Source organism: Denticeps clupeoides, chromosome 4 (assembly GCF_900700375.1).
Source record: "Denticeps clupeoides chromosome 4, fDenClu1.1, whole genome shotgun sequence".
NCBI lineage: Eukaryota > Metazoa > Chordata > Actinopteri > Clupeiformes > Denticipitidae > Denticeps > Denticeps clupeoides.
In genome coordinates, this window is record NC_041710.1 from 8,831,518 (window position 1) to 8,845,597 (window position 14,080).

General features: G+C 41.6%; 1 protein-coding gene and 1 long non-coding RNA gene across 2 annotated transcripts in view; one reads left to right on the forward strand and one right to left on the reverse strand.

Moving 5' to 3' along the window:
* Nucleotides 1-4,032, forward strand: part of brinp2 (bone morphogenetic protein/retinoic acid inducible neural-specific 2) — a 90,580-nt gene extending 86,548 nt beyond the window's left edge. Inside the window, exon 8 of the mRNA XM_028978117.1 lies at nucleotides 1,133-4,032. Within this exon, the coding sequence (XP_028833950.1) occupies nucleotides 1,133-2,252 (1,120 nt within the window). The 3' untranslated portion in view covers nucleotides 2,253-4,032. The remainder of the gene's footprint in view (nucleotides 1-1,132) is intronic.
* Nucleotides 4,033-9,144: 5,112 nt separating this feature from the next.
* The window catches only part of LOC114788995 (uncharacterized), a 50,538-nt gene continuing 45,602 nt past the window's right edge, over nucleotides 9,145-14,080 (reverse strand). The window contains exons 2-4 of the long non-coding RNA XR_003749601.1: nucleotides 12,360-12,455; nucleotides 10,645-10,705; nucleotides 9,145-9,340 (exon numbers count right to left, since the gene is read on the reverse strand). This is a non-coding gene — a long non-coding RNA (uncharacterized LOC114788995). The remainder of the gene's footprint in view (nucleotides 9,341-10,644; nucleotides 10,706-12,359; nucleotides 12,456-14,080) is intronic.

The following is a 14,080-nucleotide window of genomic DNA, read 5'->3' on the forward strand; positions in this document are numbered from 1 at the left end:
GGCCTTTTCAGAAGAACAAATAGTCACGTGAAGTGCCTTGGAAGACGTAGTGTTTGGTAATGTCACATTAAGAACATCTTAAGACTTTACAGAAATAAACCAACCTTAACAACAAAGGACAGTTAAGTGCACCTTGGAGATGAACCACTACTCACCCAGTGTTTCTTTATTCATCACAGCCAGAAGATGGACTTTAATAATGTTTAAGTTTCAGATTGAAGGAACCTACGTACTCATTCCATACTTCCTCCTCCATGCGCCATCAGTCTCTAAGCTTGTAATACACTTTGTACACAGCGTTTGACAGCAGACATCACCCTATATCCAAATGCAGCTGTCTACAACTTGTGCAGCTTGCTTGCACATTTTAACCACCCTACAATTTCTCATTGTATGTCTATGTGCCTGTTAAAAATACCTAATGATAAATCTACATTTGAATCAAAATACTGTTAGCCAGAAATTTAATTTCCTGTAAAAAAGTTACAATGGTAAAATAAATAAAATAATTTGGTATACAGTTATTTTACCAATAATTTTATATTAATAATTTAAAGTAATGGAATGTAAAAATGCTTTTATCGATATTGTGGAGTCAATTAAGTTTTTCCAGAGCTGTAAAAAAAAAAGTCAAAAGCCTTCAACTCATAAGTGTGCTATGAACTTGGCTAGGCTGTTGCTCACCGCACCTCATCTGCTATCTCATTATAAAACAACATGAAAATGTTTAAGATAATTACACCATAATTCACGCTGTAGGAACCCATAAGATGCTGTGCCGCATGCACTTTTTAAGCATGGCATTTAGACTAATGAGGACGTAAAGGACCTGTGGAAAACACACAAGCTCTGGGGAAAAATGCACATGGCCGAGTCTGGTGTGTTAAGACTTGTTTGAAATGTTTGTAGTTAGAAAAATTATACTGAAAATGCATTTGGGCAGCTGGTTCAACAAAAGCACTGTGGGCTTTTGTCACTAGAGAAGCCGTCCTTGAACAATCCAAATTCTTCCCATCAGTTTGAACACTTCACCTACGATGAAAGTCTTTTTCCCGTTTTCAGTGTTTCTTATTGTGCCTGAACACCCTGCACTTACTAACTCTGCCTGTTCTGATTGTCATCTGCCATCCAGGACTCAGAGGTTTTGGTTGAACCGCGCCCAGTCCCTCCTCTACTGCAACGAGCACGGCATCCTGGGCACCTTTACAGAAGAGCTGCAGAGCTGCACATGCGCTTCTGACCTCGTGACGTCCTGCCAAGGGACAGTGCCGTGTCTGGTAGGAGAAGGGACCTCCTGCATCTCCTGTGCCCAGGACAACATCACCCGCTGCGGGGCATGCTACCCTGGCAGCGCCCTGCACATGGGTCTTTGCCGGCCCAGCATTGCCAACTCCTTGGACCAGTACATCAACTTTGACTTTGACATGCCCGACACAGAGATGCGGTACCTCCTTCAGCGGCTAGACAGCCGCATGGAGGTTCACGCCATCTACATCAGCAATGATGTCCGCCTGGGCAGCTGGTTCAACCCGTCCTGGAGGAAACGTATGCTGCTCACCCTCAAGAGCAACAAGAACAAGTCCAATCTCATCCACATGCTCATGGGCATCTCATTCCAGATCTGCTCAACCAAAAACAGCACTCTGGAACCCGTGCCCGCTATCTATGTCAACCCTTTTGGAGGAAGCCACTCTGAGAGCTGGTTCATGCCAGTAAACCAGCAGGACTTCCCAGACTGGGAAAGAACTAAACTGGACGGCACAGTGCAGTGCTACAACTGGACGCTGATGCTTGGCAGCAAGTGGAAGTCCTTCTTTGAGACAGTTCACATTTACCTGCGCAGTCGCATCGTCACAGATGACCCCACCGTCAACGAAACACTCTTCTACGAGCCGCTGGACCTGGACGACCGCTCCGCCAACTTGGGCTTCATGAAGATCAACAGCCTGAAGGTTTTTGGCTACAGCATGCACTTTGAACCGGAAGGGATCAAAGACCTGATCCTTCAGCTAGACTACCCATACACCCAGGGCTCACAGGACACGGCCTTCCTGATGCTCCTGGAGATGAGGGACCGGATCAACCGCCTCTCGCCACCGGGAGCCCAGCCTCTGGACCTTTTCTCATGTCTTCTCAGGCACCGGCTCAAGCTCTCCACTAGTGAAGTGATGCGGATCCGGGACTCCCTCCAGAGCTTCAGCTCCAAGCTGCCCAACAGTTCTGAGCCAGAGCTCGGTCAGTTGTGCAGCTAGCTTTGATGTGCTCTCATGATGCTCTGCCTGGTCGAGTGGATCAGTGTGTGTCATGTGAGTGTGTGTGTGGGTTTGTGTGTGTATCCGGCCAAACCCCAAGAACTGGAGCTCTGGAACTGAACAAGCAAGCAAACAAGTGTTGTGAGTTGAATACAAGGCTCCATGGATAATTCTGGGCTATCTGGGCAAAGCATTTATGTTTCTTCATGGTTCTGCTCAAGAAAAAAAAAAAGAGACATTTTTCTTGTATAAAATAACAGCACATTGAATCCATGGGTTCCCCATTCGTTTTAGACAGATAAGAATACAGTCCTTCTGAAAAAGGAGCTTTATTTAGACAGGATCGCACCCTGTTTGTTATATGAGCAGGGTGACCAGCACTTGCCTAGTCTTTCGTAACACAGATGTAATGCTGTAGGTATTCTTTTGTGATAGGATTTTATTTTATCATCATTCTATTTGGGAAAGGAAATAAGCGGCAGAGATTCTGTGCTGATAGAAACCCATGGAGAACGACCAAGCCATGATAAAATCAAATGCAAGAATTAAATCCACGCATTTCTTTCTTCTTTTTTGCTGGAGTCACAGAATCCAGTATTGTGAGATGTACATCTGTACTTAAATTCGGATTGAGACGCCCATACATGAATTGTTCAGACGTATACCTATACCAAAAGGTGAACTCTATGACAAATGTCTGTTTTCTTTTGTAATGTTCAATGAAATCTCTTTTGAAATGGCAATGTAAAAAAAATGTCCTTTGACATTGATTTGAAGAGGCTTGTGGACAGCTTTGTAAATATTGCTTTATCTCATTTCAAAACGTGAAGCCTATTGTCTCGCTATTTGGATAACTGATGAATTTGTACTTTTTGAAAGTGCAAAGGCCAAAAAATGAAGAAAAACATTTATTACAAGCTGAGATCTGTATCTAATGCCTTATAATGTGGAGTATATGTTCAGATGTCAAAGCACACATACATGTAATTCCTGACCTGTTTTCTTCTGGACTGTATTTTGCATTAAAAATGCATTGTGACATTTTTATTTATTTTTCCCCACACCATGATTCAGCATTGCCACATAAGTATGAATTTGTAAATTGAGGTGCCATATGCTCCAAAATATTGTACTAAACGTGATTCATTGCTCTGGTTTTCTGGTCCTGTATCACCTGTGAAAGAGTAAATTTAGCCTTGTTCAGAAAAAAAAATAGGGAAAAATTATTAAATTAATTCAACATTGCTTACATGAAGCCATAGTCCCTTAATCCGTTAAGGATATATCAACATTAATCAACTTCCCATTCTTCAAATGAAATGCCTTCTTTGTTATTCTGCAGAAGTAATTTCATTTGTAACTTCACTAAATTGCCCAGTTTTTGATCTACTTTTAGTCCCAACTTTGCCATATCAGGCCACATAATTAATCATTTTAACTAACCAAGAAAAAAAACTTTTTTTATTTTCCCTCATCCAATATCATGTCTGTCTCTTAACAGTAAAGTATTTTTGCATCCATCCTGAGCAGTTTATCATGCGCCAAGACTGATATTTGAAGATGTTATGCGGTTCCTTGGCATATCGCTTTGGAACATGCATCAAATTAATTACTTTCTCCTGTAACATGAATGCATCAGTTCTTTCTCTCATATTGTCTGGATTATGTATACCTGTTATGTTTGAGCATTTGTGGCAGATTTCACAGATTCAAAACTGCTGCAACCACTTGCAGAAATAAATTCTCACCAAACTAATTAAATGGGAATCATAAGTAGGTTGTAAATACACATTGTTCATCTGAGCGTCATTTTCAAATTGGCTCTCGCCCTCCAACTTCTCTTCTACGCAGTGAAGGACACCAGCTCAATCATTCAGGGTCTTGGTAACATTCTCCTTCCTCCTGAGAAAAGGCTGGAGAGGCTTGAATATTTCACCGTTCCAATGATTTATGATGTTTTGATGGCAAACGGCATGATTTAATGAGTTTAATGTAGAGGGGTTATGAGATGCAAGATGAGGTCCACATTCTGGTTTCAGTTCACAATTTTCTTGACACTGTACATTATAAAGTAAAAAATGTATTGCAGCCTAGACCATTTTGTGCCAAAATAATAGCCATTACATATTTTAAATGTACCTACATAATCCTATTATTTCACATCATGTAATCATATCATCAATATCTTAACCTTACATGAATAACCTTGAATAACAGGCCAGTAACCAAAAAAAACTTTTTCTGATTCAATTCCCATTTCCCCCAAATGTGATCTTTTGGTAATGTGAGGTTTGTTGGGAAATAGCATGTATCATGTCACCCAGGAGATTTCCTTTAACTCAGCGGGGAGTGGCACGTGACTGTACTTGCTGGAGCCTCTCCTGCTTTCAACCGTCTTGCTCTCCATTGTCGTGAGGTGAGTCATTGTGCTGTGAGAGGAAGTCATTATCCTGGTGGGGATGGAAGTGGGGTGTCTCAGGGCACCCTGACCTGATTGAAGCTGTGCAAGTAGAAAAAGAAAAGGACTCTCCCCCTCTTGGTGTCCACACAAACTCAAACAGCAATGCGTACTTATTATTTTTGCATGAGTCGATAAATAAACGTTTTATTTAAATATCAAAACAGAAGAGTATCGGAGTCATTGGCATTGCTGAAGTTGTTCTAAAACTTCGGTGTTTGAACGTGTGTTTAGTATCTGCAAATACAGTGCCAATCAACCGTCCAACATCTATACGCTTTTAGCAAGTACACTTTATATGTGGTTTTATTTTTTCTCATTTGTAATTTCTTTTAAGATGTTGCTATTGTTTACAAATGCCTTCAACATCTGCGTGTGGTCAGAACCTATCCAAGGTTTCAATGTTCAGAACCAAAGTGCTGAATGTAAATAATCCTGGGGTTGTTCTCATTCATTTCTAATAGAGACAGTACAGCTCTGTGACGGGCATGAAGTTATCGGCATGCAATTCAAACCGAGGAGTTCTATTGGCTGATACGAACCCAACGTACTTATTTGTAACTGTGCTCATGATGCTACCCACAGACATGCCTACATGCTAAATGACTGGCCATGTAATGAAACTTTATACTCTCCATGTTTGATTCCAAAATATGTTTCTCTCGATGTTTTAACGGGATGTATATGTTCTTATATTAAATCTATTAATATAAGAAATGTTTGGTGTTTTCTTTCTAGTAGATAACAGTAGATAAAAGGCAGGGTTGGGACACAATGCAGAAAAAAGACATACTGTAGTCAATCCGTGTTACATTTTATAAGGCTGTGTTAACAATACAGGTATAATTTTTATTATTTTTTTTAAACAAGAGCCAACCTTTATACAATGCTGTTCCAACCTCGCAAGGAACATCTTCCATTGTTGGACACCTCTACTCACTGTTGGCTGCAGACACTAATTATTGTGCTGCTCCCCCTGCATTTGGTGAACAAATGGCCTTCTTCCACAGCCAAATATTTCAAATATTTTTTTCTCATCAGACCAGAGCATGTGCTGCCATTTTTCTGGAGCCCGCTTCTTATGGTTTCATGCATAGTTGAGTCACTTGTCAGTGTTTCCTTGTCAGAGACATGGCATTTCATTTCATTTCAATCTCTTTCACAAAGACTTCTTCTAACCAGACAGTTTTTGTCAGTTCTGAGGCAACCATTGCATCTACAGTCCTCAACATCGGCCCTTTATTTGTGTTTCTTCAAAAGAGCACAATCCCAGCCTACTTAGAAATTTGAAAAGACCTTGATAATGCAGTATAACTACCTGGTGGCGTTTTGCCGTGTTCATCCTTCCAATAGTAGATTATCTGTGTGAAAAAAAAGCGGTCTCCTCACATCCTCACCAAGTATTAAGCCTCCTACACAGCTTTTTCAGTGTCAGCTTATATGTGAAAATGATGATCATTATCCCTGCTTTTCCCTGCCTTTGTGTAAGTGTACCTATTAGAAATTATGCTGGTTTGAAGGCAAGCAGGGTAGTAACATTAAATAATTTAGATTTTCCTTTTGTTTGCTACCTTTGCATTTTGTAAATGGTTAAAAATAAGCAATTATTACGTTTTTGCAAGCATTATTTTGTAGCATTTTTTTCACCGCTGCCAAAAAATCTGCACAGTACTGTGAAAATATTGTCTTGTTTTTAATCTGAAACACAGTAAAATGCTGATGTAGATGATGGTCACTTAAATGTATTCGTTAATAGTTAAATGTTTCTTTGAGTTGATGCTGATTTGCAACTGTAGTGTAGCAACCAGGCTAAACGAGTCTGTCCTCCTCAGTACATTCTCTTAAGAAAAAGAGAAAGATAAGCGAATAATGCTGTTTTACACATGCATTTTAAAAAATTATGTTTTACTCAAAAGATTCTTCTGTAATGGAATATGTTAGTGGAGACGTTTTCAGTATTTAGCCATCAGTACTTTTTTTTTCACAACATGCTGGCAGATGGAATTATGGGACAGTTCTTAAGGCTCTCTCTGTCTGTGTGGCATGTTTGGTCTGAGATGCTCTCAGCAGTGAGTACCAGTCTGGGATCTTCTAAAAATGGGATGACATTCCTCAATAGGAATTTTTTTTTTTTTTCATTTTGTTAGTCTATGTGTGTGTATGTGTTTGTGTGTACATATACACAGTAGTGTGTGATATTCTGGATTATCAGCGGCATATTTCACTCATTAGCCAGTCGGAGGGATGAGGCCTTGTCTGAATGCTGACCTTCGCTTTGCGATGGCTGTTCATTGGCGTTTGGAAATGGCCCATCAGTAAGCGCATTGCTGCGGCTGCGCTCTGACCGAAACGGGACGGAACGAAGCGAGGTGTGTAAACATCCCGCATTTGATTGCTTGCGGTGCAGATAGATGGTGAGATGCACCTCTGATCTGGCAGCCGAGCACGAGCGCGTTTCAAAGAGCAGCAGGAAGGCGGCGTAACGCGGCGTGTTTAAGTTTGCGGGCGGTGATGAAAGCATAACGGCTTGCTGATTATTTCCCCAAACAAGCCCCTCTTAAAGAAACGAAAGGTCAAGGCAGGGAAGGGTTTGGCGAGAAAGTGGCGCGCCAGCAGTCTGCGTTCCAGCAGAGATGTGCGAATCGATAGGCTGACTGAGGTCTGACAGGCTGACAGCTGCTCGGGAGGACTGAAGGACATCTCAGGAGGAGGAAGAGGTGCGGGAACCTGACAGGCTGCTTTAATGAATAGTAATTATTTTTTCTGCCCCCCTCCCCTAAAGGAAGTTTGCCGCATCGGAGAGAGAGGCGAGAGGGAAAACTCACTCCTCCTGACAAATCAGCTTGGGGCGCCGAGAAAATAAGAAAGGACTCGTGGCTCTCACTGAAATCACTTTAGACTGCGTGCACTCACTCACTGGGAATGTTTGTGGGGATAATTAAGAGTTTTGGAAGTGTGGATGTGCATTATGCCAACGGTTTTTTTTTTGTTTTTGTTTTCATTATAACACTCCTTGGTGTAGAGGCAGATTACGTAAACTCGACCGCGATCATCAAGAATAACACGAATGGTAAATGTGCACCGAGAGCCCTCATTTTACTTGAGATTGAAGATTGAATCCTTAGTGGCAATCTGTTTTAAAAAAAGGATCCGTAGACCTCCTCGTCTTCTTTTTGTTTGGTATGAAAATCAGGATCCACGAGTGAAGGTGCAGTAGGGAATGGTGGGAAAGATGGAAGACGAGAGGCGTCTGCAGGCGAGGGAACAAAGGAAGCGCGTGGAGGCCATCCAAAAAAGAATGAAATAAAAGAAGAGCCTTGCTTGATCTCTCCTTTTTAAAGCTGTGGGCTATGAGAACCATGAGAAGGAGGAGAGGAAAAAAGGGCTGCTTAATGGCTGAGGTTCATTTGAAGCGGCGCTGGTTGGCAACAAAAGAGACGCCGAGGAGAATTCCCTCTGTGCATGTGGCCTTGATTTTTTTTTCCTTTTCCCAATGTTTCTAGATGGTGCAAAGCTTCTTAATTAATTCAGTGGTCCACTCAAAAAAAAAGGATGTAAAATAATTATGTTTTCGAAATTTGGTGTTTTTAGAATTAATTACTACAACGCAGATCTTCTGAAGAATCCAGGAAATGCAAAAAGCCCTGAATCCTGTCTTATTTACAGGCACACACACAGAATCTCAAATGGTCACAAACCTATTGGGTCCATATTAGCCACACAAAAAGAACATGTAAGGGATGGGGGTGAGATGTATCTAGGGTCCACCCAAAGCTCATTCGAGGTCAACTTTGCATCTAGCATACAGATATTAGACCAGTACACATTTGGGTGTGACCAGGTCAGAACCCTCTATATCATGTTTGTAACATTTACAGCATTTATCAGATGCCCTTATCCAGAGTGACTTACAATCAGTCAGGGGGACAGTCCCCCCCGCAGCAATTTAGGGTTAAGTTTCTTGCTCAGGGACACAATGGTAGTAAGTGGGATTTGAACCTGGGACTTCTGGTTCATAGGCGAGTGTGTTACCCACTAGGCTACTACCAGCCTGATATTTCATGATATTAAGCTCATGTATGCACAACAACAAATTGCTACTTGCTAAAGACGTAATCGTACTAATCGTACTTTACAGGTAATTGCTTTGAATTGCTCTTCAGAAACGTCATGTTCTAGTGGATGTGTAACTATATCCCATTTGGACGTATTTGGGCAGTGATTGAAAATTGTGTGAAACAGAAGGACTTCATTCGCAACAGAAATGAAGAAACTAAAAAGCTGTAGTCACAAGTTTTGTAACATCATTGTCGTCTTTATTGCAATCTTAATTTCAGACCATGAATAACCTGGTATCACCGCTGCACAATATGGACTGAAAATCTCATAAAGAAATCACCAATGAGAAGGGGAAAAAGAAAAAGGGGCCTTGAAGAACAGTAACCTTGAGCAGGTGTCAACACGGTGTCAGAGCCGGGCTGCTCTCGACTGAAGTGGTGACAGCAGAAGGTGCACCCAATCCAGTGTGTCACCCAGAGGACCAGGGACAACCAGCAACGAGAGCTGCTCAGCCTCTGGAGCCCCACACGCCTGTTACTGATGTTCCCTAGATGGGAAGGAGTAGGGGGGTCTGCAGATAGAGATGACAGAAGCCCAGTGGTGTTGAAGCCAACCAGCATGAGATCGTACGGGGAGAGATATGTGAGACACGGGCTTCTGAGAGCTGGCCTGCTGCAGGCAGACTTTTTAACAAGCTGTTGCAATCACAAAGGATTCCTAGTCTGACTGGAACATCAGGATCTTTCTCTCCCAACTTCTCCTCAGTTTTCAATTTTGTGATCATTAATATCTTAAAAGCTTGGACTTCAGTCCCATCCTCTGTTATTCAGCAGTCAGGGATTGCAGGGACACACATTCATTTAGGAAATCAATACCAAACATGGCAATAATGAGGGGCAGATATGGCAAGTGAATTATGATGAAAGGTGGAAATATTTTACATAAACAAATCACTGTAGGCCTCCGCTGTGTCATCAACTGTATCATCCATCCAAAATGTTGTTTAAATGCATTTTCTTTTGCCTCACGAAAGACAGCATTTCCGCTCAAATCAATTTGTATTTTGCTTGTTCTGTGATTTTGAATGTGGGGAATGTGTTTTACGGACAGGCCAGAGCCAAGTCTATAGACTAATCTACTGTGGATGCATCCAAAGCTCCTCAAAGCTTTCCCACTCCCAAATAACCCATCAGAGCAGAAACAGTTTCAGAGACACTGTCCTCACCAGTGGAACATCAGGGACATACCAGTGTAGAAAGTAGAGCAGGGCGAGGCTCTGCACTTGTAAAAGGGCTGCTGTCAGCTTGTTTGGCCACATTCTGCTCAAGTGGTAAATCAATTGCATATTACAGTCTCTCAGGGAGAGAGTGTGTTCAGGAGTGAGGGGTAAAGACCACATGGATCACTCGACTGGACATGTAACACCTTCCCTCCATTCGTCTCCAGCTGGATGACTCCACAAAAGGCCACTCTGACCATGGTCGCTAGTCTTTTACTAGTTTCATTGGTCTGGGCTATCAACTCTAGACAGAAAGTGCTGTTTTCATCAACAAATCCAACTTTGATGTCGAGACAAAAAGGAGACGAGGCTTAAATACTGGTTACGTGAGGATAACTACAACGAAATATGTCATGTATTATCTTTGAATAATAAAATGATACTGAATGTGTTTGCCAAAAATCATAACTATACTAAAATGTCTATTTTTGTTGACGGAAACGTGACGTTATTTCCTTTCACTTTATCACGTCATTATTATGCAGTAGTTCTGTTTCTTGTGTCTCCCATTCAATCGCAACCAACAACTTCACCAACAACGCAGATGGCCGTTGCAGTATAAGCAGATTTACATTCACAGATTGAAAATGCGATACCTTTGGGTTCCCTCATGTTGCGGACATTTCTGTCATCATTGGTGTCCTCTCGTATCCAATCCTGACAGAACATCAGGAATGGGGAACATTCAGAATAAAATGCAAAGTATACATTAAGTTGACAGTTTATTAGTCGACAAGATAACAGATTAATTGATCACAGACAAGTCTTTCTATACAAGTGCAGGTGCAGGGTGTTGCAAGGTGATGAATTGGAGCTGAGTCAGGTGACAGCGAAGAGGGCAGACGGGCTAAGGACGTGGCAATATCCTTATTAATTATTTATGGATATTTAGACATTTTAATTTATTCAGATTAAATAGTGCCACTTATATGCTATGGATGTTGGTCTTGTTGCTAAGCAACATCATTCTGTTGCAGCCATAAAAACAGCATAATAAGGGGAAAGATATTCCAGGGATGCAGTAAGCGTGATAACGTTGCGAGATATTGTCTCACCCAGGATTCCCTTCATCTAATCAAAATGCCAGGTTGGAACTGGAACTGTGGTATTGAGTAGATATTTTTTTGTCCCCAGCACAGCGCACATCACACATTGAAAGGAAACTTTTTGTGCAGGGGGTGTTGAGCCACTAGGCACATTCTCATTTGCCCATATAATTAATAGTTGTCCCTGGATTGAAGGTAATTAATCAGCAAGATGTTTTGGATGTTTTACCATCTTAAATCACTGTCACTAGCATTTGCACTGACTTTTCTCTGGGGGCAGTGGTGGCCTAGCGGTTAAGGAAGTGGCCCCGTAATCTGAAGGTTGCCGGTTCGAATCCCGATCCGCCAAGGTGCCACTGAGGTGCCACTGAGCAAAGCACCGTCCCCACACACTGCTCCCCGGCCGCCTGTCATGGCTGCCCCCTGCTCACCAAGGGTGATGGGTTAAATGCAGAGGACACATTTCATTGTGTGCACCGTGTGCTGTGCTGCTGTGAATCAAAATCACTTCACTTTCACTTTTAAAAGGGACAGCTGATGGTGCTGGAGGTTTACAACCTACTGTCCTACAGTCATTGTCCTACAGAGTTCTGTAATCCCAACATCAAAATACCAAGCATCAAACACTGAAAGAAACCCAAAAGGAGTCTGGAAGGATCTGTTATGCTTGCACTTGTCTCCCTGCCCTTTCATTACAAGTTCTCAAGCGCATGTGGATCTTTACGTAATACACACATGAAAAAAGGGGGGAAAGGGGCCAAAACAAAGGTCAAACTCGTTTCAGTTTCAACGCATCTCAGAAGATGAGTTAAGTCTGGGTTAAAGACACCAGGAGAAAAAAACATTGGCTGGGGCCCGGTTGGCTTTATCAGCAGCCAGCCAGCCACGCTGTCTTACAGTCCCAGACAGCGGCAGAAGAACACAAACTTCGCAAAGCCCTGTGGAGTATTCCTAGCCCCAAGCTTGACTCACAAGACACCAAGAAGCTTTGGCAGGAGACAAATTTGGGATGACAGGGACAGTGTAGAAATGCATCATTACTGCACCACAGTAGAATTAAATATTTGAGCTTGAATGGGCATGACATTAGGCGTGCAATGCAGCAGGGTCGACGGTTGTTCCCTCGCTGAAGTTATTCATTCATATCTGAATTAAGTATAGATGTCGTATTTGATTCAGTTTGATTAAAATGTATGATTAGCATCTGAATAAGCTGAATGAGACAGTATATAAAAGTGCAGACTTTGATTTGTCATCAGCCTTACCAATCACAGACAGAGGACCAAGGTTATGTTCTCTTTCCTAGGATGTTGAATCCAATCAGTCAGATTTATAGTGAATCAAATGTTGAATTTCATTGTCTGAAATGGGAGAAAAAGCCATCATTCAAGAGTTAGAGAGCAGTGCACTCTTGAGCCACTAAAAGCCAACATTTACTATTACAGCTTCTACATTACATTACATTACATTAACCAATTACAGGGACATGGCCTTTGTATGTCAGAGTTAAGGATCTTGTACAGGGGTACCAAGTGCAGTTTGAACCTCTGACCTTGCGTTTCTTTCTACTTCCGCTTCTTACCACAGCAATAACAGTAATACTTGAAAAGATGGATAACATGTCTGTGGGTGGTAGCAGTCCAGACGGTATTGTGAATCAAATGAGGCACAAAGTCACATTTTCAAACCTCACTTCTTACCCTGAACCTGACACTTAACCCAGAATTGTTGCAAGTGTGCTGCCCCCAAGATTTGTGTATGTATGTGTGAATAAGAATATCTGCTAAATGTAGATATGAACCTTCTGTTTTATTTGAGAAGACACTACTGAGTGCATTCACTCTGGTTTTACCAGTGTCTGTAAAAGTTGGGATTACTCTAACTGAAAGTTGCCTCAGTTGTTTTTTTATTCTGTGGGAAGAGTGACCTTATAGAAGCCTTCAGAAGTCTGATGTTGTGTATGGTTGCAGGCTGTCAAGCTGGAGAACAATTGATGATCTCCTCTTAGGTGCTACAGGACATAGTACACTGTAAATAATGTAAAATGGAGGTAAATATGAAACCAATATGGTGCAATAGACTTGAGTTTTATCTATCTTAACGGCAAGAGTTGAGCATTGTGTGTAAAAATTGTGTTAAACTATATAAAAAAGTATGATAAAATATCAGTAAGTAAAACATGTTTAGAATGCAGGAATGGAACACATCTCTGTTGCATTTGCATTAATGGCATTTGAAAGTGAAAGTGAAAGAGAAGTTATTGTCATTGCGAAACACTGTAGCACAGTACACGGTGAAAAAAAGTCCTCTGCTTTTAACCCATCGCTCTTAGAGAGCAGTGGGCAGCCATGACAGGTGCCCAGGGAGCAGTGTGTGGGGGACGGTGCTTTGGTACCTTGGCGGATCCAGAGCGGAGTTTGAACTTTTTGGTGTTCTGGTTCAAAAGGCGAGTCTATATATTGCCTGTATCACTAATTACCTAGGATCATGAGTAGATCTAAAAAAAAAAAAAAAAACTTTATAAGACTTATGCATCTATGTTTGTGCATAGTATGTGTAATATGCATAACTAATGAAACACGTCATGCATAATATGTAGATTTAAAATGAAGTATGCATACATAGTGTGTGTGTATATTTATTTATTTATTTGTGTGTGTGTGTGTGTGTGTGTGTGTGTGTGTGTGCGTGCGTGCATGTGTGTGTGTGTATATATATATATATATATTATTATTTTTTTACCTTTAAAATGAAATCGTTGTTCAGGCATGGCATTGTTTCCTAGTCACAAGAATACTGTAAGATGGGGCGTCGCATGACCATGGCCTTTCTACGCTTTTGTTTTGCATAGCGGCCGTCTGTAAGAAGAGATGTGACATTCCTGTGCCTTTGTTGTGCATGAAGATTCAACACCTACGTTTTTGTATCCCTTTGTCAAGCTGCATTGCAACATCCCCCGAGCCAAACGTGTGAGGTGCCGGCCATC